The sequence below is a fragment of the Patiria miniata genome, unplaced genomic scaffold (genome assembly GCF_015706575.1).
Source record: "Patiria miniata isolate m_02_andy unplaced genomic scaffold, ASM1570657v1 HiC_scaffold_20, whole genome shotgun sequence".
Taxonomy (NCBI): Eukaryota; Metazoa; Echinodermata; class Asteroidea; order Valvatida; family Asterinidae; genus Patiria; species Patiria miniata.
In genome coordinates this window covers 23188758-23215172 of record NW_024037059.1, presented here as the reverse complement: position 1 = coordinate 23215172, position 26415 = coordinate 23188758, and the positions used below count along the sequence as shown (strand labels likewise).

Genomic DNA, 26415 nt, shown 5'->3' with positions numbered 1-26415 from the left:
CGGAGTTGATAACGAGACTCCACCCAACCCCTGCCCCTCGAGGAGGTTACTACAAGTGGCGTCGTAGACAGGATAGAGAAGATTCAAGAATATATAGGGTTATATTTGTTGACTACATGTAAATTGTTTTCCTTGTAATTTTATGTGGACCCCCAACACATGGAGAAGTGTGGTAAATAAGACACATTGTTTTGTTGTCGGACATCATTGACTGTATACCATAAATAAAGTGTATTTTATTGCCATAAGTCGGATTCTAATTTTTAATTGTAATTGTGACTTTGCAAGGGTAAAAGTGTTTGTTTAAAGCGCTGGGGTGTCTTGAAACAATTTTTCTTTGCTCGGGTATTGACCTTTCTGGCGTTTGAAATTTTGCCAATTTTGCGCGGTAACGGTATTCAGTTATGGCCTTACCAGAAGCTATGGGTGAAGTAATCACAAGGTCTAACGAGGCCTTAGCACAGACGTTGGCGAATGCTTTTGGAAATTTGAAAATCACACCAACACCAAAGGTTAGTCTGGTGAAGTTCTGTGGCCCCCTCGCAAGCCTGGGGATTTGACCATAAACGAATGGCTTGAGGAATTTGAGCGTTATTCACGGCAGTTAGGGCTCGAGGGTGATAGACAAGTTGGGGAATTTGTGGACCACTTGGGCGGAATAGCAAAAGAGGAAATACTATGCGCGCCCCAGGATGAAAGGGACACCCTACCCAAGGTAATCACCCTCCTGAGTAACAGATTTGGCACCTCCGAAAGCGTGTCCTCGCTGACTAGTGCACTGTATGCGCGGAAACAATTACCGGAAGAGTCACTGGCAGATTTTAGCCGGGTTTTAATGCGGTTTCATAATCGTATGGAGCAGGCGGCTTAAGGCCCGGAACGTGATGCCTTGCGCCTGATGCAAGACCGTGTGCTTAAGGAGCAATTTGTAAATGGCGCAAGAGACATGAGTGCGCGGAGAGAGTTGCGGCGATTGTTGGTTGAAAAACCCAAGTTGTCGTTCTTTAAGCTCAGGGAGCATGTACTTGCTGTACTGCCAGATCAGGAAGAGGCTGCGCGTAAGAACAAAATTAGGGAGGTAGCAAACATGCGTGACCCTGAACAGGTCAACGTTCAGGTTGCTTCGAATTCAAGCAAGACAGATGACATTTTGACCCAACTTGTAGCGTCGAACAAGTTGGTTGTTTAAAAGTTAGATGTACTTGGGCAGCAGCAAGCTGCAACTACTGCCCAGTTGGCACAGTTAACCTCAGTTTTGAGCGAGAAGATGGACAAAGCGCTGGCGCCTAGAAGTTATGACCGATCTGCGGTTATCTGTCATAACTGTAAGAGGCCGGGCCACTGTGCAAAACAGTGTAGGGATAGGGAGCCGTACAAGACACATGCGGCCAAAACGGAACAGAATGTTTCGGGAAATGCCCCACCTCCGTCATAGTGGGCGAGATGACGGAGGTGCAGGCTGCGCCTATGGATGGAGTTGCAAGCAATCTGTCAGGTGCTGACATGAGCCTAGAGAAGGGGGAGGGGGCTGTCGATAATTTGCATGATAAATTGATTGCGGCAAGCCTCACAGCAGAGTTTGAAATAGGTGGTGTAACAGCCAACTGTATCCTAGACACAAGGGCTGAGACATCACTAATTTGTTTCCCCTTTTATCAGAAGTACTTGGCAACTAGGTTAGGTAAATTGGGCGCAGTCGGAAATTTGGTGAGAATTGTAGGGGCCAACAATCTTGAGATTCCAATTCATGGATATTTGAGTACGGACATAGTTGTTCTTGGCAAGAAAATTAAGGCCCATTTTCTAGTTCGCTCGACACAGTCAAGTGAAAAGCTAGATAGACAGGAGGAGTTCCCAATTATAATTGGTTGTAATATTCTGAGAGCATTGTCTGCTCTGAAGACAAAGCCATCTGGACTGCATGGGAGTGAGTGGGAGACAGCTCTTCAGTGGTTTGACGCACAGCAGTCACGTGGTAAGGAGAGAAGGGACACCGTAGCGCAAAGAACTGTGGGTGAAGTGCACGCACTGCAGACGGAGGTCGTCCCCCCTTGTACAGCTATGTTAGTAAGCTGTAAAGTGGATGCTAGGGTAGTGAGACCACAAGAAAGTTGTGTCATAGTAGAGGGGTGTCCTGCATCACCTCTCAGCTCAGATGACGGGATTTTTCCTGGTATTCAAAACTTGAGTATTGTCGAGGGAATACAAGCTGGGCCCTCGATGGATGTACTGGTGTGCAATCGTGGTAGCCAACCGGTTACGGTGCCGGCGGGTGTGAAGTTGGCGGTTGTCAGAGAGGCTGACATGTTGGAGGAAGTTAGCCTTCAACTTGTGCAGGGGATATTAGGGTGTCCATGGATGAGGCGATTCTGGAGAAAGGGAGTGTAGAGGACACTAAGGGCTCTCATATATTAAATTGTCCTGCAGCTGTTGAACAGAACCCCAACGGGGTGTGTGAAGATCAATCAGAGGCTGTGCAGGAGAGTTTCACCTTACCAGATGGAACGGAGTACCAGCTGCCCCCAGGTCTAAGTCTCAAAGGATTGAACCCCAGTGAAGCCACCCGAGTAGCGGCATTGATTCAGAAATATGACGCGGCATTTTCCAAGGGATCATGGGATGTTGGGAAGTGTGGCCCCATCCCCCACGAAATACACCTCGTTGATGGGAAGCCAGTGAGCTTGCCATATAGGCGGATCGCACCACATCTTTTGCCAGAGGTCCAGCGAATGCTCCAAGAGTTACTTGACAAGGGGGTCATACGAAGATCCACTAGCCCGTATGCTAGCCCCGTGGTGTTAGTTCGCAAGCGGGATGGGTCTATTCCCTTGTGCATAGACTATAGGAAACTGAATGGGTTAACAGTGAAAGACGCCTTCCCCTTCCAAGGATCGAGGAGACATTGGAGGCCTTAGGCGGTGCCCGTTACTTCTCCTCTTTGGATCTGTCCCATGGATATTATCAAGTGGCAATGCACGAGGAATCGATAGAGAAGACGGCTTTTCGAGTTCCCTGGGGATTGTTTGAGTTTACCAGGTTACCCATGGGACTTAGTAATAGTCCTGGAACCTTCCAGAGGACCATGGAGCGTATTTTTGGGGACCTTAATTTGTCGCAGGTTGTACTCTACCTCGATGATATATTGGTGCACTCGAACGACTTTGAGGAGCATTTGACTAGGTTGGGTGTGGTTTTCGACCGATTGATACAAAATGGCCTTAAGTTGAAGGGTGCAAAGTGCGACCTGTTAAGGAGGCAGGTGAAACATCTAGGATATGTTGTGTCAGAATCGGGGGTATCAGTGGACAGTGATAAGATAGACAAGATCGCTAGGTGGCCCACACCAACAAGCAGGGAGGAGATGCGCTCTTTCTTAGGTCTGGTGGCTTATTACCGCCGTTTTATTGCCGGCTTTACGGCTATTGCTGCACCCCTGCATGGCCTGGGGCCAAAGCAAGCGAAAAAGCAGGGAACCGTACGAAGGGCTTTCACTGGTCCAAGGAAGCAGACGAAGCGTTCGAGAAGCTTAAGGCAAAATTATGTTGCACTCCCGTGTTGGCCTACCCACATTTTGACAGAGGGTTCATAGTTGAAGTTGACGCATCACTCAGAGGTCTAGGTGCCTGTTTGGCTCAAGTCGGGGATGATGGAGCTGTACACCCGATTGTCTTTGCAAGTCGCGGGTTGCGCGGTGCAGAAAAGAGCTACAGTGACCTCTCAAGCTTCAAGCTTGAATTGCTGGCTCTTAAGTGGGCCGTCTCAGAGAAACTCCGGCATTATCTGCCAGGAGCCCGTTTCACCGTGTATACAGATAACAATCCCCTTGCCCATCTCCAGAATGCTAAGTTAGGGGCAACAGAGCAAAGGTGGGTTGCGCAACTGGCTCCATTCGACATGCAGGTGAAGTTTCGAAGTGGGCGGACCAACAAATGCGCAGATGCGCTCAGTCGGTGTCCTTTGAATTCAGAGTCTGCTGATACGGTTAGGGTTATGCAGGATATAGTCAAGTGTACGTCTGTCCCAATCAAAGTGCGCTGTGCAGTACAGACAAAGAGCCAAGCAGATGGGTCCAGTGATGGTGACCCCACTTATGGTGATCAAGGGTACCAAGCTTCAGCGGTGCTGCCCTCGTATTCATGCGGTGAACTTGCTTTAATGCAAAAGGCAGACGAGCAGCTGCGAGTGGTTTGGAGGCGATGGTCAAATGGTTGGAGACCGGGTCAAATCGAAGACGGTCTACCGGTACCAGGTGTGAATGGATGGACGAAGGAGTGGTCTTCAATCGTGGAGAGAAATGGAGTTCTTTATAGAACCTACAAGGATTCAGCTCTGGGTGATGTCTTCCAAATCTTGACTCCGAAATGCTTGAGAGGTAGTATGCTAGAAGCTGTTCATGACAATTGGGGGCACTAAGGCATCAATAGGACCCTTGCCCTGTTGAGGTTAAGGTGTTTTTGGCCAGGCATGTCGGGCCACGTCCGCGAGCATATTAAAAAAGTGTTTGTGATGTGTTGTCTCCAAGGCACCAACCCTGACTATACGGCCACCTATGCGACACCTGTTGGCATTCCGACCAATGGAACGCCTGGCCATCGACTTTTTGAAGCTTGATAGGGGCCGTGGGGGGGGGGTTCGAGGACGTGTTGATCATGACAGATGCTTTTACAAAGTAAGCATTAGCGGTTCCCTGTAGGAACCAAACTGCACCTGTTGTCGCTCGAGCCCTTGTGGAGAACTGGATAAGTCACTACGGAGTACCCCTTCAGGTCCATTCCGACCAGGGTCGGAATTTTGAGGGCAATCTGGTTAGGGAACTCTGTAAACTGTACGGGATTCGAAAAACTCGGACAAGCCCGTACCACGCCCAGGGTAACGGGCAGACAGAGAGGTTCAATAGAACCCTCTGCTCCCTAATCAGATCCCTGGATGGGTTGGACCGGAAGAGGTGGCCCGAACTCCTTCCCCACCTTGTGCATATGTACAACACCACCCCACATAGTGTGACAGGGGTTGCTCCATGGACCCTTCTCTTTGGACAGGAGCCAATCATCCTGATAGACCATTTAGTCGGCAATGTACAACATGATCTGAATGAGGAGTATGTGCAACGGCAAGCTGAGCTGTTGAAGCAGGCCTATGAGGTTGCAAAAGACCGCCTGATCGGCGCGGCTGAGGCTAACAAGCAGTACTACGATGCCAAGTGTAAAACCTATCCAGAAGCTACAAGTAGGCAGCAGAGTTTTGGTCAAAAATTGTGCATTCAAAGGCAGGCATAAGTTAAGTGACCAGTTTGATGAGACACCACATGTTGTGGTCAGATGCAACCCAGAGCAGGATGTGGTGACCATTCGACCGGTTTTGGGGGGTAGCGAGAGAGTAGTCAACCGAAAGCTGCTGATCCTCGACCCTCGAGAGGCAGACCTATGCACGGAAGCTGAAGTGGAGATTTGGCGTGACTTACCATGTGCAGGATTTTCAGAGGAATCTGATGATGAGTCCAGTGACTCACATTTTTCAGAGAAGGAATTTGTTGTTGTACAAGTTCCCAGTGACCAGACTCCCATAACCGTGACGGATGGTGGTAGCAAGATCCCAGCTGAGGCCGTCTCTCCTTTGAGTGATGGACCTAGCGCACCGACAGGGGCGCGTGAAGGCCTGAGGCGTTCTGAGCGGCTAAGAGCTAAGAATCGATTCGGGCGCTGGCCTTCCGCTATAACCTAATTCAGCAGTCTGTGAAGTGTTGGAGGATTGCCTGTGCAATGTACGGGATACTTGGTGTACTCACCACCTCCATGATGAGACCTAGTTAGGGATGTAACTATGTTTTATAAACCCTGACGTGTTTCATATTTTTGGGTATTAATGGCTCTGTGGGACTAAACATGTTTATTTTGTACGTTGCAGGACAGAGAAAATATCCCTCCCCGTACCTCCGAGGTTTCGTGCACAGTTTTTGCATCAGCTCACTAGTCAAGCGAGTGTTTTGTACAGGCATGGCGGAGAAACAAGTGGTGTACATATACGGCCATTCGTTCGTAGCAAGGCTTGCCAGGGAGGCACGCTCACGCCGCGTGTCACTAAATGACGTATTGGGTATCACCGAAGGGTACACGGTATTAGTGGAGGGGCACCCAGGGTTAACATATGATGGGGTTCTCGAGACACCCCAACGTTACTTGAGAAAGATGGTGGCTTTGGATCGTATCGATCTGTTATGCATCGACCTGGGAACAAACGATCTTTGTGCCAAAATCGCAATACCCAGGGTAGTGGTTGAGAGAGCTTTGAGGTTCTTGGACACGCTTGCGGTGCACGGTATCCAGCCGAGGCGCATTGTGCTATTTTCCGTGATCTAAAGGTCTTAATATGATGCTCGGCAGGGCGCTGGCTGGAAGGGCACCTCGGGTATGTCTGGTATCTCAACCGAGAGTGAATCTTCCCAGGTACATGATCGATGGGTGCCACCTTAATGCAGAAGGAATGGCCAGATATATTCGCCAGATTAGAGAGGTGGTCATGCATCATTGTTCGCGTTAGGACATATGTATATATGTATTTTTCAGGGGGGCGGACACTGTGCCTTGCTCCCAGCTGGGAGATTTGTAACCAGTGCCTGCCGCTCTAACATGACCCGTTCATCACATTGTTGATTCAGTGTTTCATTGTTAAACTTAACCGGCTTTATGCTGGCATTCTTTGTATGAGTGTATGTAATTTACATATTGATGTATTCACAAATGTTAGTGTTCTCTTATGCGTTTACACCCGAGTTGTTTAATAGTAAAGTGGATTGTGTGATCACCGAGAAGTTAATGTAGAAGGTTTAATCATTTTGTAAATGAGGGTATGACGATGAAGGGTACACATGATAGGAAAATGGTATTTTCAGTGGGATCATCCAAGGTCATATGACTTTAAAGCAGGGAACATGTAGGGGTTTTTAATTTTATTTATCGCCTTATCGGCCAGAGGGCGCCCTTGCGTCTTACTGTGTTGCAGCGGTCCTTTTCCAAATGAGCTGGAACAGACCAGGCCTCGACCTGGATGGCTCTCGCATAAACAGGGCTTTTAGATAGTACATCAGGCAGGGGGCTGCTAGCCTACATGCACACCGGCCGTGGGACATAGGTTGTCCTGAAACCCTCCAGTGATGGGTGAGTGTTGGGGGCCGGACCTGTTATTACATGTATTTTGTGAGATAAATTTAAGGTTAAAATATGACTCACTTTAAATAGTGTACTTCATCATAATGTAATTGTATTCATCAAATGTATGTGAGGGATAAATTCATGAACTAGATCTTGTGCATTTTTCTCTCGTAGGGGTCTCTCCGGGGGTTTTCCGTGGTGTTTCCCGTACACTGTATAAGTTGTATTCGTCGCTGTTGCATGTTGGTTGACTTTGTGTCCCAAGGATCTCAGTCTCGTAACAAACCAGTAGATTTTGGGGATACATCGGTGCTCAAGACTCTTCGTTTCTTCTTGCCTGGAACCCGGGATCACTTCCCCTCCTCGGAGTTGATAACGAGACTCCACCCAACCCCTGCCCCTCGCGGAGGTTACTACAATAGTGTTAAGTGAGGGATTCCATACACAAAAACACATTGTGATGGTGTCATTTTTCGAAACGGCGCCCCCTAGCGGCACATCAAGCAGTGTTTACTTTCTTTTATTTGAAAAACATCCGTTCAAATTTAACCAAATCACCCCTTGATATTCATTGATCAACCACAAATAACTTGGCAAGATTTCAAATTCATGACGTCATCAGACCGGAAGTTACGTCTTTGAGAATTTGAAAACGACTATATTCCAAATTTAATTTATATCATTTGATCTATGACCTATATCTTCGTAGCCCAAATAACGATATCCATTACAATGTTCACTTTTTCCGCTATAATAACGTCATCAAGCCAGAAATAACTTGTATGTGTACATGAGATTGGTTACTGAATTTTATCAAAAAATAATTAATTGTACTGGAAAGGATTTAATTTCGTGATCCTTTGTTCTTACATAAAAATATTCATAACTTAACTCGGCAGTGCTTAATGAAAAAAATGCCTGCCCGACCACTCTGCGTTTGTAACAACAAACGCGGAAAAGCCTTTCTCTTTGTTCTCATTTTTTTCTTTGTTCTTCTTCTTCTTCTTTTTGTCGCCTAAATCCCATAGACTTTGTACACCTTTTTTCTCAGTGCCACTTTTGCCATTAATCTTTTGTCATACATCATTCAAAGTAAGCATAGTCATAGTCATTATAGCAGAAATGTGCCCCAAAGTGTGATGTCATGATGACGTAATCCTAGGTCACGTGACATCATCATAAACGTGCATATGTTGAAGTCCTATATCTACAGAACTGTAAGTCCGATTGAGTTGCAACTGGGTATGAAGGTAGACCGGGGTGTGTTATAGGTAAAAATTGAGGTGACGTCATGATGACGTCATCGTGCGATTTTATATGATTTTTTGAAATTTTGGACCTTAATTTTTAAGCCATATCTCACGAACGCAAGATGCAAAATTCAAAATTCTTTTTGTATTATGTTTGTTAGGTAACAGGTATATGTACAAAATTTTGAAAAATGTGTGACATCATCATGACCTTATCAAAAATGCGATTTTTTAAAACACATATAAGGGAAAATATGATCGTCATTAAACTTGGTAGATAGCTAGATAATGGTACTAGAATGCAAAATCTGAAATGACGTCACCATGACGTCATCGCATGATTTTGTATTATATTTTTACTATTTACAATTACATTCCCCTTCCAAAATTTAACACTTCCTTTAATTGGATTGACTTCAAGCTTGGTACAAACCAAGACCACAATGCAAAATATGTGCATTGACAAGTGTTATCAAGATGACATCATCGTACGGCATGTGACGTCATCATAATGGTGCATTTTTCATATTGAGAAAACTATCAGTCCGAATGGTTCAAAATTGCATATGAAGGGAGGCCAATACGTCTGATTTAATATGGATTTATTTCTTTTTGATGATAATATATCTCACAGACGCTACATGCTAAATTACAAAATTCTTGTACCGTATAATTTTAAACGTTGTACATGCATATAGTCTGGGACGTCTTATTGATAAAAACAAAAAGCATAATGCGGAAAAGCCCTATGTTCTGTTGCAAACAGACATAGATCTCTAGTTTTGCATTTTTTTTCTTCTTCTTTTTCAGCCATTCCCCATAGCATTTGTACACGTTTTTACAGTGGAAGGCACTTTGGGCACTAAAATCCAAAATCACTAAAATGCAACCCCTACTCTGATCCCTATATACTGTCCCCTCCCCTTATCCAACCCCTACAACAACCCATCCCTACCCATACACATCCCCAACCCAACCCCTACTCCGATCCTATATCCCGCCCCCTGCCCAACCCCCTCCTAACCAACCCCTACATCCATGCCCATCCTCTCCCTACCTGTCTCTCCCTACCTGTCTCTCCCTACCTGTTCCCACCCCACCCCTACAAATCCCCACCCCACCCAAACTCAGTATTCCAACCCCTCTCCCCACCCCACCCCACCCTGCCCCACCCATCCTAGCTCCCCTACTCATCCTATTTACACAAACCCTAACTCCAACCCTATCCCCCAACCCACCCCACCCCACCCTCCCCTACCCCATCCCTACTCCAACCCCATAAACTAAAAGATCAAACCAGAAGCTCATGCACATCCCCAAAATGCATAGTGTACATGTACATGTTATACCGGTATACACACATGTACATGTTATACCAGTATACATGTACATGTAACAATTAAAAACTTTAACATTTTCTTGAATTAAGTTCCTCAATAAAATCATAAAAATTTACTGCAATGATATGAACCTAACTGAAGTTATAGAGATGATACATGACAACTGCATTTAATTTTTTTACCCAAGTTAACTAGAATCAAAAACTTCAACATTTTTATCTGAACGCGGACGGCCGGACGGACATTCCAGCCAGACAGAATTGTGGGGTGATAGCATTGTGTTCCCATTATCCCTTTTTCTAAAGATTCCCTTCTGGGGTGATGTTTTTCTATTGTGAAAAAAGTGGGGTGATGTGTCCTGAATGGAACATCACCCCACAAGGGTGGTATGGTCAGAACGGACGGACGGACGGACGCCCGGCCCGACGGACGGAAATTGGTATTACATAGGCTCGCATCTGCTTCGCAGCTCGCCAAAAATGAAGTGACGTCACGATCATCACGTGACATGTGACTTCATATTCAACAATATCTATAGAACTGCAGGTCTGATTGGGTTGAAACTTGGTCTGTACCTAAGCCGGGATGTGTTTTATAGATGAAAATTGAAGTGATGTCGCGATACCATCATCATGGGTCACGTCACGTCACGTTAAAGATTATTAGATTTAATCTTTGAAAATCACTATTAAATCAACCGTGAGCAACCTGAACTTGACGTTTGTGGGAATGGATAGATTAATCCAGGGTCTTCATTTTTTATATTATGTGCAAAATCACGTGACCCTTCCTTCCAGTTGAAACCGGAAGTGCCTTGTAATTCAATATTGGTGAAAGATGTGAACTTGCTTTCAACGATGTATGCTCTGGCTAAGTTGTTCTTTACCATAAATTTATAGTTATACATAAACATTCATGTGACATCTTCATGACGTCATCACGTGACATGATGTGACGTCATAATTATATGCCACCATTTATTATAAACAGAACTACACATCCTTCCTTGATGGAACTTATACTTGAAACTTTATGTGTCACACGTCACAAAAAATTACCGAAACAGCCCTGTGTTTGTCCAAAAACATAAATCTAGTTTACATTTAAAATTGACACTGGCAACGTGGATGTCGGATTGAAATTACTACACTAAGTAATATTGGTGCTTTGATTGACTGTACAAGATGGTACAGCACTGTTCAAAAATATTTGTTAAACTAGACATATGTTTGTGGACAAACATAGGGCTGTTTCGGTAGCTTTTTGTGACACGTGACATGTGTTCCATCAACGAAGGATGTGTAGTTCTGTTTATAATAAATGGTGGCACATAATATGTGATTCCATTTGCATAGGGCTTTGAATTATGACGTCACATGTCACGTGATGACGTCATGATGACGTCACATAAAGTTTCATCTATTACTATAACATTATGGTAAAGAACAACTTAGCCAGAGCAAACATCGTTGAAAGCAAGTTCGCGTCTTTCACCAATTTTAAATTACAAAGCACTTTCGGTTTCAACCAGCAGAAAGGGTCACGTGATAAATTTGCACATATTTAAAAAATGAAGACCCTCGATAATTCTATCAATTCCCGCAAAAATCATGTTCAGGTCTCGACCACCTAAATTTGTTTTACCTATAACACATCCCGGTCTAGCCACATACCAAGTTTCAACCCAATCAGAATTACAGTTCTGTAGATATAGGACTTCATAATATGCACGTCAATTTTCAAAAATCAATAAAAAAATTATGTGATGACGTCATAGTCTTGGCATAATTTTTGTATGAGGGTCTTCCTTGGCTGTAACATTGATGACGATTCCAGATCGCCAAGTTATAGAAATGGTGGCTTGAAAACGTGTACAAAGTCAATGGGCTAACACGTGTTAAAACGGGCTAAAAAAAAACCCACTGCAGAAACATTGCACCTTTAAATTTGTAATTTGCCTTTGAACTGAAACATTTTTATGAAATATTACTTGATATTCTGACCCTTAGGAATATGTTCAATCGAATGACAGCGCGAAAAAAAATACGATTTCTCTTTCCTTCTCATTGTAATTCTCGGCTGAAGTTCAGAACTACTCAGTAAGATATCAGTGTTGTTTAGGAAAAGACTTGTGGAAAATACCACTGCAGAAAAACTGCACCTTTAAATACGTATTAAACATAGGGCTTTTCGGCATTATGAGTTTTAATTATACGTCCCTGACTATGCGCATGCATGAACATAAAATCTGTCAAACTTAGCCGAAAATCGGCTAAAACGGTCACTGCGATGTGGACAGGATTTGACCTCGGCAACACGTGCTCTGCAGGCTGATTGACATACGATGTACATGTATACGTGTGCGTAACGTACGTGTATGTACATATAGACGTTCTGTGCATGTTTTAGAGCAGAGGTATTGTCAGCCTGAAGTTTTAAGCGTGCGCATGGCATGTCCGAGTTCGCTTATTGCTTCGAAGCTTTGAAATTTTTAAGACCTACCCTTAAATCGACAATTAAAGTAAAAACTAACATAAAAACTGCCATGGTTGATTTTTCAGGAATTTTCAAATAAAAAAGGGTCTTTTTATTATAACTTCCGGTCTGATGACGTCATTCGCCTAAAACTTCGCACACGTCTTAAGTGGGTCAAGGTCATCATATACACCAATATTTAGGCGATTCTGACAAACTTTGCCACATCTATTCAAAATACATATTTGCTAATTTTCAACCTTTCGTTAGAGGGCGCTCGAAGATTGCATGACGTCCAGGCCTTCATTTTTAGAAATTCGTGGAGCTCAGTTAATCGCTCTCCTGGGAAATCCGAGGAGCTCAATTTGAGCACCCAAAATTGCTCTCCTGGGAAGTCCGAGGAGCTCAATTTGCATGCTTTGTGCTCAAAGTTAAAAATGAATCCAAATCATTTCCTGAAGTCTTTCATATCATGCACACACACTTGCATCAGAACTGAGAAACAGATGCGACTGTTCACTACAAATTGAGTGCTTAATTCATGTCAATTTAATACAAATAATAGGTTTAAATTTTACTTGTTTGTGAATCATCCTGATGTGGAATTGGAAATAAAAATGAAAAACAAATTGGAGTTGACTTGTGGTTCTTTAGTGTTTCTTTTTTGTTCTATTTAACTTCGTTTTTTTATATTCACTTTATTTTATTTTTATTTTTTGGTTTATTTACTGTTTATTTCAGTTTTTATTTATTGATTTTTTTTTATCAAATAGTTTGTTTTGGTTTACTAACTTTACTAAAAACCTGTTTTTGTTTAAATTTGCATATGTATCATGTGGTGTAACCGTGTTTTTGAAGGGTTCTAAATTTATATCCAAATTGATGAATAGAGCCCCCTCCCCCCCCCCCTCAAAAAAAATCCAAACTAATTTAAGTCTGGTCATCATACATCTGTCAAAGAAATACTTTTTTTGTCACATAAATCCTCAAAATTAGTAAAATAGAAAAGGAAAATAATTATATGAATATTTGGTTTTGGGCACAAAAAATAAAAGGATCGAAAGTAAGGTCACAGAAATGTACAAGTATTAAATGCCATTGCAAAATGTCGAATGGTACTACGCACAAACAATGTCACCGTGCACGGGTGGCCAGTTGACCGGCCGCGCTTGCGGGCATAGCCCGGTAGTCGACACACGGAAAATCGCTCTGCACTCTACCGTTGTGGGACAAATGAGCTCAACCTTTCGTAAGGTATTTCCAACCCAAACTTGTCAAAAATGAACGCTAGTTTCTTGTAGATGTACCGGAGATCATTCAAAATGCCGTTCAAAAACTCTGGCTCCCTTTGGAATATCACAACTTCCAGAAAAACGGTGTAATTTCACATAGGCCTACCCACTGTTAATTGTCTGGCTGCACAGTATTAGATCGCGCACAAGTAGGCCTACGCATTATGCGTGGGATCGGGACTGGAAACCGTCGCGATCACCCGGCACCACACTCAACACGTGTGCTTGGGCCACGTCCATTTTATCGAAAAATAGGGGTGTTGGTATTACAAAGTAGGTGGTTTTAATTGCTCAGCCCATCCATTTCATAATTGTTTTGTGTTTTCACTTCATAGGAGGTTTATATATTTAGTTTTACATTATAAATATTTATAAACTAATTTATAAACTGATCTCAACCGAAATTATTATTTCATTTTATTCACTTAATGGCGGTGCACGTCTGAATGACGATCCTGCCAGTACCCTGCCTTGATCATTATGGAACGTGCTACATGTCGTTGATGAAAAGAAAATGGCTAATACATGATGTATGGGATGGCTCGAGTAACTGCGATGTTTACAAAATCCTTGCGATGATTATGGGTGGATTTTACGTAGCTTTTCGACTTACTTTTGTTGATTTTTTTTGCAACAAAATCGTTCAAACATCGGGATGACAAGTTAAGAAATCAAGTATATAAAATTTGGATTTACAAGATTTTACTGTTGGCTTTATGTAGACAAAAACTGGAGTCGACAATTAATAAGCTTACAAATTTACCCAGGAGCGCTATTATTCGCATGCCAGAAACCGTGTTAAGGAGCGCGAAGGAGCGCGATCGCGCTCCTTAAAAATGAAGGCCTGACGTCATTGGTAGATGATTTGAAGAATACTTTTAGCCAAAAGACTAACACCGTTAAAAGCAAGTTCATATCTATTACCATTTTAAAATAATAAGCCACTTCCGGTTTTGGCCTTTTTGGACCGGAAGCAAGGGTCACGTGATTTCACGCACACCGAATGAAATAAAGACCTCAACCTACTCTACCACTTGCCGGTAACAGAATGCTGCGGACGCGTACGGTTGATTTCTTATGCATTTTTAAATATTAAAAGTGTCACAATTTAATTGCCTATAAATATACACCGGATGACGTCATCATGACGTCATCATTACACAATGTTGTTTGAATTAGGGTCTTTGCTTGGACAAAGATTGGTGCAAATGAATTACTGGCAAAGAGTCAAAAATGCCCTTTGAAAATCGACAATTTTTTTTTTATTTCTGTGTACAAAGTCTATGGGAAAAATTAAATATTCAAAATTCTATAATAAATTAGTCGATGACGTCACCATGACGTCAATGTTCGGCACACAACTTCAGGTGCTGGTCTAAGTGTGTGCCAAGTATAAAGGCAATCGGATTGATTTTAGTGCCCAAAGTGCTGGTAACAAAAAAACATGTACAAATGCTATGGGAAAAATGACTGAAAAAGGAAAAGAAAACTAGAGCTGTATGTCTGTTTGCAAACAGAACACAGGGCTTTTTCGCATTTTACAAATATTTGTTTCGTTTGTCCTTTTGCAGTCACTTTTTAGAGTGCTTCATGCAGTTAAAGGTTGTTCAAAACGCTTAGAATAATTCCTAAAGTATAATTTTATCAAATGATGTCACTTGCCCTGCAATGACGTCATCCTTAATACCCTTCTCAATGCACATTTTGTCATTGTGATTTTGGTTTGAACCAAGTTTAATGTCAATCCGATGAAAGAAAGTGTGCAATTTGTGGAGGCAGAATAAAATTATAAATATCTAAAAATTATAAAAACCAAACGATGACATCATCGTGACGTCACTTTTAACTTTGTATACTAGTACCATTATTTACCTACCCACTAAGTTTCATGACAGTCAGACCTTTCCTTATATATGTATTTTGAAAAATCGCATTTTTATGACGTCATAGTGATGTCAGATATTTTACAAATACTTTTTACCTAACAGACCAAATACACACAGAATTTTGAATTTTGCATGTTACGTTCATGAGATATGGCTAAAAGGTCAAAAACTTCAAATATTCATATAAAATCTCCGGATGACGTCATCATGGCGTCACCTAATTTGTTTTTATCTATAACACATCCCGGTCTAGCCACATACCAAGTTTCAACCCAATCAGACTTACAGTTCTGTAGATATAGGACTTCATAATTTGCACGTAAATTTTCAAAAATCAATAAAAAAAATTAGGTGATGACGTCATCATGACGTCATAGTCTTGGCATAATTTTTGTATGAGGGTCTTCCTTGGCTGTAACATTGATGACCATTCCAGATCGCCAAGTTATAGAAATGATGGCTTGAAAACGTGTACAAAGTCAATGGGCTAAACACGTGTACAAAGTTAACAGGCTAAAAAAATCCCACTAAAGAAAAATTGCACCTTTAAATTTGTAATTTGCCTTTGAACTGAAACATTTTTATGAAATATTACTTGATATTCTGACCCTTAGGAATATGTTCAATCGAATGACAGCGCGAAAAAAATACGATTTTTCTTTCCTTCTCATAGTAATTCTCGGCTGAAGTTCAGAACTACTCAGTAAGATATCAGTGTTGCATAGGAAAAGACTTGTGGAAAATCCCACTGCAGAAAAACTGCACCTTTAAATACGCAACATAGAGCTTTTCGGCATTATGATTTTTTATTAAACGTCCCTGACTATGCACATGCATTAACATAAAATCTGTCAAAGTTAGCCGAAAATCGGCTAAAACGGTCACTGTGATGTGGACAGGATTTGACCTCGGCAACACGTGCTCTGCAGGCTGACTGACATACGATGTATGTGCGTAACGTACGTGTATGTACATATAGACGTTCTGTGCATGTTTTAGAGCAGAGGTATTGTCAACCTGAAGTTTTAAGTGTGCACATGGCATGTCCGAGTTCGCTTATTGCCTCGAAGCTTTGAAATGTTTTAGACCTATCCTTAAATCGACAATTAAAGTAAAAACTAACATAAAAACTGCCATGGTTGATTTTTCAGGAATTTTCAAATGAAAAAAGGGTCTTTTTATTATAACTTCCGGTCTGATGACGTCATTCGCCTAAAACTTCGCACACGTCTTAAGTGGGTCAAGGTCATCATATGCACCAATATTTAGGCAATTCCGACAAACTTCGCCACAGACATCTATTCAAAATACATTTTTGCAAATTTTCAACCTGTCGCTAGAGGGCGCTCGAAGATTGCATGACGTCATTGGTAAATGATTTGAAGAATACTTTTAGCCAAGAGACTATCACCGTTAAAAGCAAGTTCGTATCTATTACCATTTTTAAATAATAAGCCACTTCCGGTTTTGGCCTTTTTCGACCGGAAGCAAGGGTCACGTGATTTCACGCACATGGAATGAAATAAAGACCTCAACCTTCTCTACCACTTGCCGGTAACAGAATGTTGCGGATGCGTACGGTTGATTTCTTATGCATTTTTAAATATTAAAAGTGTCATAATTTAATTGCCTATATATACACACCGGATGACATCATCATGACGTCATTATTACACAATGTTGTTTGAATTAGGGTCTTTGCTTGGACAAATAGTGGTGCAAATGAATTACTGGCAAAGAGTCAAAAATGCCCTTTGAAAATCGACAATTTTTTTATAAATTTCTGTGTACAAAGTCTATGGGAAAAATTAAATATTCAAAATTCTATAATAAATTAGTCGATGACGTCACCATGACGTCAATGTTCGGCACACATCTTTGCTATAGGGACTATGCTTGTGCAAACTTAGAATGATGTATGACAAAGATTATTGCCAAAAGTCGAGGCCAGAAAAAAACATGCACAAAGTCCATGGGGTTTAGGCGACAAAAAGAAGAAAGAAGATGAAGATGAAAAAAAAAAAAAATGAGAACAGAAAGAATGGCTTTTAAAATTGCGAAAAAGCCAAAAATATAAAAAAAAATAAAAATCTTAACGAAAACAAAGGCTGTTTCGGCAAAGTGCCGAAACAGCCAATAAAGTTAAATATACAACATTCTCAAACATTATGAGAGTTACCTTCATGTACGAGTGCTTCAAAAGCTCTGACAAGGACCTGGGATGGAAGAGTACCCTCTGGAGCCTCTATGCCAAGATTCACATCACTGTCGCGAAAACCGAACCCACTCAGTGATGAACCATACAGATTCACCTTCACATCTGTGACCAAAATAGTAAGTAGGAAATAAATACATCAACTGGTTTGTAAAGGTATGCTGCAACACTTTCCTGTTCCTGTAGTTTTGCTTGTGTTGATAACTTTACCTTCACTAGAAATAAACATTCCACTTTTAATAAAGTGAACATATTAAATATTATCTTCGAGCAAACTTGAATCCTCGACTCTGATTGGTCGATCCATGGCAACAAACCATTCTCTACCCTACATTATCCCATGTAGCACGGCCTACACCGCACTCCGCATATCGTGCCATTCTAAGATGTCCGCGCCATTCTCGTGGCACACACGTATAGTAAGAAAACCACTTTACATGTACATTAAATGTACAGCAAATTTATCTTCAAGCAAATGCACCATACTATATAAATGACATTTACATGTATATAGTATGGTGCATTTGCTTCATGGAACATGTCTGCATCCCACTCAGCCTTCGGTCTTGTAGCATGTGGGATGCAGACGTACTATGCTATTCCGTGTCCACTCCCGCTCATGGGATAACTAATAGTATACTGAACCACAGGCTTATTTCATGAAACGTATAGGAAGAGTTCCCCCCCCCCCAGTCGTGTGGGAGGGGTCTACTAGCGAATACTTACCTGTAGAGCTACTACCTATGCATATTTCCCTAAAGGGCGCAATACATCCGCTATGAGTTCACACAATAGGCTACCCACCGTGCCCCACGCCAGGCCACCATCTTAGCTTCCTCTTTTCTCGAGTGTTGATACTCCTCTAACATTGTGTGCTTTAATTCCGGGAACCTGTTCTGATTTAGCCGGCCAGTCCTGACTGGATGGCTTTCACAATCCAGGGTGCGATTGTCTCTCGTGAAGCTGGTCGGTACGGGTGAACCAATGTAATGAACAGGTTTGTTGTATCTCCCCTGATCAGTTCTGTTCTGTTGATATACCATTTCAAGGCACGAACTGGGCACCATTTTCTGTCTTCCGGAACTGACGAGTGGAATTTAATGTCCGGGATGAAGATATCGGGGGAAGAAAAGGAGTCATATTGGTTCTTGGTAAGGAATAACGTGTGGGGAACCAATCTCACTCTGTGAGGTTCCCAGCGAATATGGCCAGGCTGCAGTGATAACGCCTGTAGTTCGTTTCAGCGTCGCGATGTGGCGACTGCTAGCAGGAAGGCGAATTTGACTGACAAGATGAGGAGAGACGCCTGCCCTATAGGTTCATAAGGGAAGAGATTTTCCCACGTTCCTCCCATTCTGAACGGGAATTAACTTAACCCAACAATAGGCCCGTTCTCCCGGGGTAGAACGCCCGGCTTACCAGGCGCCCAGCGAAGTACCCGAGCTCATTAAAAGTCTCATTGTGTGAGTCCTTTAAGATGTTAATATCCCGTTCTCCCGTGTGCACGGCCGCCAGCAACGGCAGAGGTATGTGAAATACGGTGATGTAAACACATGAAAAGAAACATGCATTTAATGGAATTATTTAAATATGCATGAGGCACTTCAAAAATCCATAATTCAACAATAAATCCATTAGCTGTCTTAAAATTTGTTTTTGGAGAATTTGTTTGCTGAGAAAAAGTTATTGGAAATTGTTTTTGAGACGTCAAAAAGCATCCAAAAATTTTAACATTGATTCCTTGGTCGGAGAGTCACCTCTGGCTGACGCCACCCGTTGCGTTTGGGGTTCGCGACTTAATACGTCCCCCGCAATCAAGGAATCACTCCCTTTATTCCCCTATATATCTCTTAACAAATTAATGTTCAAATAAACTACTCACAAATTGTATTTTTTTTTAACGGATGAGACCCTACATAGTCAATTACAGAAGCCGCGAGAAGGTATTAACTCGAAAGAAAAAAACTTTTTTTTTTTTTTTACCTATGGTGGTTCCCCAATGGAGAATATTCTTGATATTTAACATTGACATTGCTGCAGCCAGTGTCTCACACACTACCTACCTTTTTGTTTCCCGGCTAAGCAGCAACGTTCAGGGAGTAAATTGTGGCACATTTCTCTTCAAATACACACAACTACATTGTATAAAACATGTACCTGTAACTTTGCTTTCCAAGACGTATTCTCAATTTGTTGAACATTTAAAACAAGGTGGTTTTTTTTTCAGTTACAGGAAAGAAAGTGAAAGTCGGACGGTGCAATTCTTCACGGCGGATGTACGTCGACACAATATATTAGATGGCCCAATAATGAAGGCTCAAAAGAATGCATACGGATGTTATTAACTTCTTTGTTGGATAGTTGATAATTTTACTGTTGGGACCATTAGTATATACCTGCTCATGCTTTTCAAGATCCACACCAAAAAATGGTTTTGTAATACCAGACATCGAACGAAAAAATGACCACCAACGATTCACGATTGTTACAATTGTATATAAATGTAGCCAGCCACGCTGATCTGACAGTAGATAACCAGTGGCAATCAACCACGTGCTTAGGGCATTAATTTAGTCCATGTGTTGGTTGGTGGGTCCAGCTGGGATCGGATAATTAGGAATATTTCCTTCAGTCCTCCATCAGATGTCACTATTGTAAAATGTGGCACATTTCCCTTCAAATACACAAAACTATACAACAGGTACATGTAACTCTACTTTCCGAGACGTCTGCTCCATTTGTTGAGCATTTTAACAGTTAAATCACTATCCATCTTCTACTATACATCGCCTGCAAGAGATGAAGAAGACAACAAACATTATTTTATCCAAACAATATTTTCAAAGTCTCCTTGTCAATTTCAGTGTAGAAGATGTTTCTCCCGATATTAAATGTGCAGTTCCCATTATCCACCGTCGTCACCGCACAGGTCTATTGTACTACCGTGCTGTGGGCACTCAGTGTGACCATTTCATTGTGCTATTGTTAGGCAATTTCAGGCATTATCCCGCGGTCGGAACGGGGCCCAGGCGAAGGCGGACGTCCGGGGGGATTAAGAACAATAGGCCCCTTCCTCCCGTGCGCTCGCGTCAGAACAGAAAGAATCCTTTTGAGCTCTTCCCTAAGGAGGACGTGAAAGTGTCCTCAGTACCTGCGGTAGGTCCCAGGAAGGAAGAAGTTTCCGCATAGAGGGCCTGGAGATGAACATCCCTCGGAGGATGTGACCCAAGGCATGGTTATTGGAAATTGATGAGCCACTGGGAAACCTCCGTGGATGGCTGCAATGGCTGCTCAGTAGTTCTTTATTGTACATGTAGGTACCGAGAGGCCAGAGTTGAACAGGTAGACAAGAATGTCACCAATATCCGTTAAAAAAGAATTGACCGGTTCAGTAGCTTTCCGTCTGCACCATTTTTTAAAATGTCGAAATTGGCTGTTGTAGACTTTCCGGGTAGTTGGTCTCCGACTCTGTGCCGCAAATGTTGCAGCTTCTGCCAAAAGACCAGCTGATTCGAATGGTCGTTGGACAATGTCCAGCCTGTCAGGTGAAGATCCTGGGGAGCTGGGTGAATCGTGTTGGCATTTGGTTTGAACAGGATGTCCGGACGATGTGGCAGAACTAGTGGATTTGTAAACTGACAGGTTGATCAGTCTGGGAAACCATGTCTGCCGAGGCCAAAACAAGGTCACGAGGAGAATTCTGCAGTGTTCCTGTTCTATCTTTGTGAGTACCCGTGCAATCAGGGATATTGGAGGAAAGGCGTGTGCAAACATTCCCGTCCCTGGGATCGACAGATCATCGGTGTGCCATGCTTGTGGATCGGGGTGTCTTGAGCAAAAAAACGTCAGCTGGTTGTTGGCTCTTGTTGCCAACAGGTCTATGTGTGGGCGATTGATAGTCAAGATGATCTGATCTGATCTTTCCCGTGGAGAGGGCGTCGGCTGCAGTGTTGTCCGTGCCCGGGATGTGTGTGGCTGTTAGCATTATGTTGGGATCCCGGCACCAATGGAGCAAGTCCCACACGAGGAGGCAGAGTTGGGCTGACCGTGTGCCTCCTTCGCGGTTGATGTATGCCACCACTGTTGTGTTGTCCCATTTGATTAGGACATAGTGGCCTTGGATAAGTTGACGAAAATGTCGGAGAGCGTTGGCTACTGCCTGCATCTCGAGGACATTGAAACGTAGATTTTCCCGATGTGGGTCCCACTTCCCTGTGATTTGCGCGGGTGAAGTGTGGCACCCCAACCAAGAAGGGATGCATCCGTAGAGATGACCTTCGTCAGTTGTGTTTTTTTGAAAAACATTCCGCATGCAATATTTTGAAGGTCCTTCCACCACTGAGATGTGAATGGAGAAAGGAAGTGACCGGAACCATGCGATGGATGGAGTGAAGCTTCGAGCGGTAATGTGCAAGGAGGTGGAGCTGGATAGGACGCATGCGGAGCCGACAATGTGGAACAAGATACACCGTGCTTACTATAAGCCCCAGTATTTTCAGTCATGCTGCTGCTGGGCTGATGCATCCGCCTGGAGGAAAAGTTGGATGCACTTTTGGAGTTTTCGTATTTGTATGTCCTTGGGGAAAGCCCCCAGGAACGTCGGTGTTTGTGTTGGGGTTAAGTGTGATTACTTCTTCTTGATCAGGAACCCCAGTAATGTTTATTGAAGGGCTCGGAAGGCTGTCCTTGAATGGCCGACAATGAGCCAGTCGTCCAGGTACATAAGAAATATGATGTTTTATTAAAAATGTAGGAATTCGCAATGCTGTGGGTGTATGGATACATGTAGGTAAGCATCTTTCAGATCGAGAGATGTAGCCCATGACAGAGTTGGAATCGAGTTGAGGATTGTTCGGAGAGAATCCATACGGAAACGTTTGGGGCGGACAAATCTGTTGAGTGGTTTCAGGTTCAAGATTGGTCGCCACGTTCATGTGTTCCCTTTGGGTGTTAGGAAAAAGGTCAACAGGAAACCGGACGGTTCTCTTCCCAGGGGAACTATGCGAACTGTGTTTTTGGTGAGGGAGGGACTCGATGTCTTTTTCCAAGGCTATGCATTTGGCTGGCTCGGCTGGAACCTTGGTTTGACGAATTATGGTGTCTGATGGGGGGTGCTTGTAAACTCTAGAATATAACCGAACTGGATCGTTTGAAGCACCCACCGATCGGAGACGGCCTGGGACCAGGACCCTGTAAAAGCTTGAAGGCAGCCGCCCACAGGTCCGTGAGGGGCCGCTGAAGTTCTGGAAAGTCATCAACGCCAACACCCGGTGAACTGGGAGGCCGGTGGCTTGTATGACTGGCCACGCGGGCGGTAGGATTGGCCCCGGCCCTGGTTCAATGGGTGTGTCGTAGTTCGTGTGTTTGTACTTTGATTGGTTGGAAGTACAACCGCGAAAGGCCCTGGTTCGAAAAGATTTTGCTGGGCGATCAGCTGGTGGTTGGTAAGGCTTGGGCTTATGAGCTTTCGGCTGGTCCAGACCGGACTTCAATGTTGACTTGCGGAGATTAATCTTGTCCTTTGCATTGATGCATTTCGCCTCGGCCTCCATTGCTCTTCGAATTTGCCGGCAAAAAGGTCCGGTCCCATGAGAGGGACAGATTCTAGTCGTTTCTTGGCTCCTTCCGATTGGAGGAAAAGGGCGTCTAGAATGTTGCCTTGGCGGTAAGACGTTGTCAAAATCGAGATGCGTGTGAATTGCTCAAGGGATAGACGAAGAGAGTCGTCTAAGCACCGAAAAGCTGCGGAGAGCATTTTGACAGGAATTGTGGTTTTGTCCTCACAGCCCTTGACAAGATATTCAGACAGTAGGAGCATGAAGGACGTAGCTTGCATTCCAAACCTGAAGGCATAGTCGGCTTTCTTGAGAATGGTCTCCAGTTTGTTCCGGATAGGATCGGCAAACAGATTGCGAGATGAAGTACATGTAGATACACTTCCGTCTGCGGCCAACCTATCTTTGGCAGAGTCCGGAACTTGTGGCACAGTCAAGTAGCCTTTGAAATCTTTTGAGGCCTTGGAGGGCCATTTTCCGAGGGGGGTGCCCTGCTTGTCCCGGCCTTTGGGGTCACCATCACCCGTTTCCGAGTGACGGGGTGAAATCTGCAGGTGAAGGGGGGTGCCTCCAGCAGATTCAAAGTCGAGGTTAGGTCCAGGGGAGGGGGGTGCCTCCCGACATTGTGCCTCTAGAGAGGCCGGCGGTCTCATGGAAATTCCCTTCACGGGTCCCGTCGGGCCCTTAGCTGATCTCCTTTTCATTACAATAAATGTAGAAAATTAAACCAAAATACGTACTTACAGAGATCGAAACTCAAACAAATGAAGATACACATATTGAAGACAAACTCTACTTTATTAATTCGAAGAAATAATCTCTAGCAGACGTAAGATGGTGAAGAAAACCCGAGATTTTTCCGCGAGTGAAAAAAACGATCTTTCACCATCCGACGCCAAGAGAAAAGAGGATGCTACGATGGTGGTCGGGCCGCAGGGCACGGTGGGTAGCCTTTTGTGTGAACTCTTAGCGGATGTATTGCACCCTCTAGGGAAATAGTCATAGATAGTGGCTCTACGGGTAAGATGAACACTGTAGACACTAGTCTTAATTCATACACTGTACACAAAGAGTATGGATCTTTAAGTCTCCTAAATAAGGCTGCAGCTTAATAGGAAAGCCGTGCCAGACAGAAAGGGAAATATTTTGTCCAGCACACTAGGCATGCGCAATACTACCAGTGAGTCAGTATTTTATAGTCCCAAATTCACAACGCAATGCTCAAGGTGCATTCTGCCAACATCGTGCAGTACGTGCAACGCACGCGCCAATCTCCTTATAAGGTAAGGATTTGTAGAGGGACATTCCAAATTAGAGTCAGAGGGGTGTTTCATAAAACATGCAGTAAATATGTTGAACAAAATGGTTGGCAACATCTAGTTTTTGACTTCTCTTGGTTTTTGGACCAAAAAGATTTGTTTGTTTTTTACCGAAAAGGCTTTTATGAACTTCGCCTCGGGTAACTATCACCCATCCAGACTCCAACCGGTCTTAAACAGAGTGTTATACATCCCAAATACTAATTTATTCCATTATTAATAATTAAGATGCAGTACATTTGACATCGTGAAAATTAGTTCTATAGAGAAGAGATCCTAAGCTTAGGCTTAGAATAAAGTTGAGATGTACAAAGGTTGGACAAAAAGACAGATGTTCGTTGGTTTCTTTTTACAGAAAGTAGGCCTAATTGTAGGAATACGAAAGACAAGGTAGATTCTCACAAAAGCAACCACTAAAATTATGCAGAGTCTAGACCTCATGCCAGTGTTTCCCCTGGCTAATGAACTGAGCGAGGTGGTAAAAATTCAAATTGATGATTGAAACAAAATTTACGCAGTCTGCAAACTGAAAAGAATGCAGCGCTCACAGAAATGCATGATGATTGTATAGATACACATCAAAATTGTGAGTTCTTGATACATAGAGGTCAAGGAAAACGCTCATAAATTACACAAAATGAAAATTTTTCGATTAGTATCAAAATTTCCTTTATCGTTTATTGCAAATATTCACAGCGAGGTGGTGTTATTGGCAAAAATTGAGCGAGGTGGTCACTGAAAGTAGCGAGGTGGGCTGCCTCACGTTTGAATGGGCAGGGGAAACACTGCCTCATGCTGCTCCCATTTTGACAACAGATCTCAATTCTTCCCATCCCAGAAATGTTGGCAATCAAATTTTCTACTCCAATTCTACTGTTTTTATAGATACTGCATAGCTGCCAACATTTCAAAATCCCAATTAGTAATCAACCCGCGCGGTCATTTTCAACTTCTCGTTTTATCGAAAGCTTTACCAACATCAAGTACAGGTACATGGTTTACATGTACACATACATGTGCATACCCTTCTTGTTGTGAATAATAATGTACTGTAGGCCAAAAGATAATTAAAAAATAAAAAATAAAAAAATAAAAAATAAAAAATATTTTTTTTAAAATTAATCTTGTTTTAATGTCTGTATTTGTTTGTTGAAGTCAAATAAATAATAACATCAATAACATGTGCGCATATTTTTTTGGAGATGCATGCTATCGATGTTGAGTTTCGAGTTCGTATCATGTTTTTACACACAATGATCTATGGCCACCGTATGCAATAGAAATATCCCACCAACATACCTTGCAAACGCATGCTGATTTATCTTTTCTGTCCGTTGTGACAAACTCAAACTCTATTACCAATTATTCCAACCATACTCTTATTAAATTTCATGAATAAAATCTCGCACTGATGGGTCTCATCCCGGCAATAAGCGACTAAATGTGCTCACGATCGTCACTAAAAAGTACTCACATACAGTACACACAACCACACATCCACGAGATGCACACAAATGACACACCATTGAAAAATATTTTTAGTCTGGTCCTCAAGTACTCCACTGCGCACAATGCATTGATGTCTATCAGGTGCTTGACTGCATTCTTATTAGACTTGTCACCAGTCCATCCATTATCGCGACATTTAGCCAGAAGTTTTCGGTCAAAAACGATACTTTACATTTTTTTTTTTCGTTAGGTAGAAAATGGGAAATTCGTAACGTTTTAGTGGCAAATCGTAAAAAATCGTACTAGGTGGCAGCTATGATACTGTTATCCCCCCCCCCCGGTACATGTATGTTGCACAATGTACGATGAAACTTCAAAAGGTTCCAAACATTCAAGGAACAAACCTGCCAGCTTTTTTCATGATCAGACAAATGCAAACAAATTCATTGTACAATGATATCCAAAAAAAATCAAGCTAAGTAAAAT

At 42.8% G+C, this 26415-nt stretch overlaps 1 protein-coding gene across 2 annotated transcripts in view; it reads right to left on the bottom strand.

Annotated features, from left to right (window-relative positions):
- The window catches only part of LOC119728246 (terminal uridylyltransferase 4-like), a 58325-nt gene that overhangs the window by 4417 nt on the left and 27493 nt on the right, over positions 1 to 26415 (bottom strand). For both annotated transcript variants that reach the window (XM_038200402.1, XM_038200401.1), the window contains exon 5: positions 17571 to 17711. In XM_038200402.1, the coding sequence (XP_038056330.1) occupies positions 17571 to 17711 (141 nt within the window). The remainder of the gene's footprint in view (positions 1 to 17570; positions 17712 to 26415) is intronic.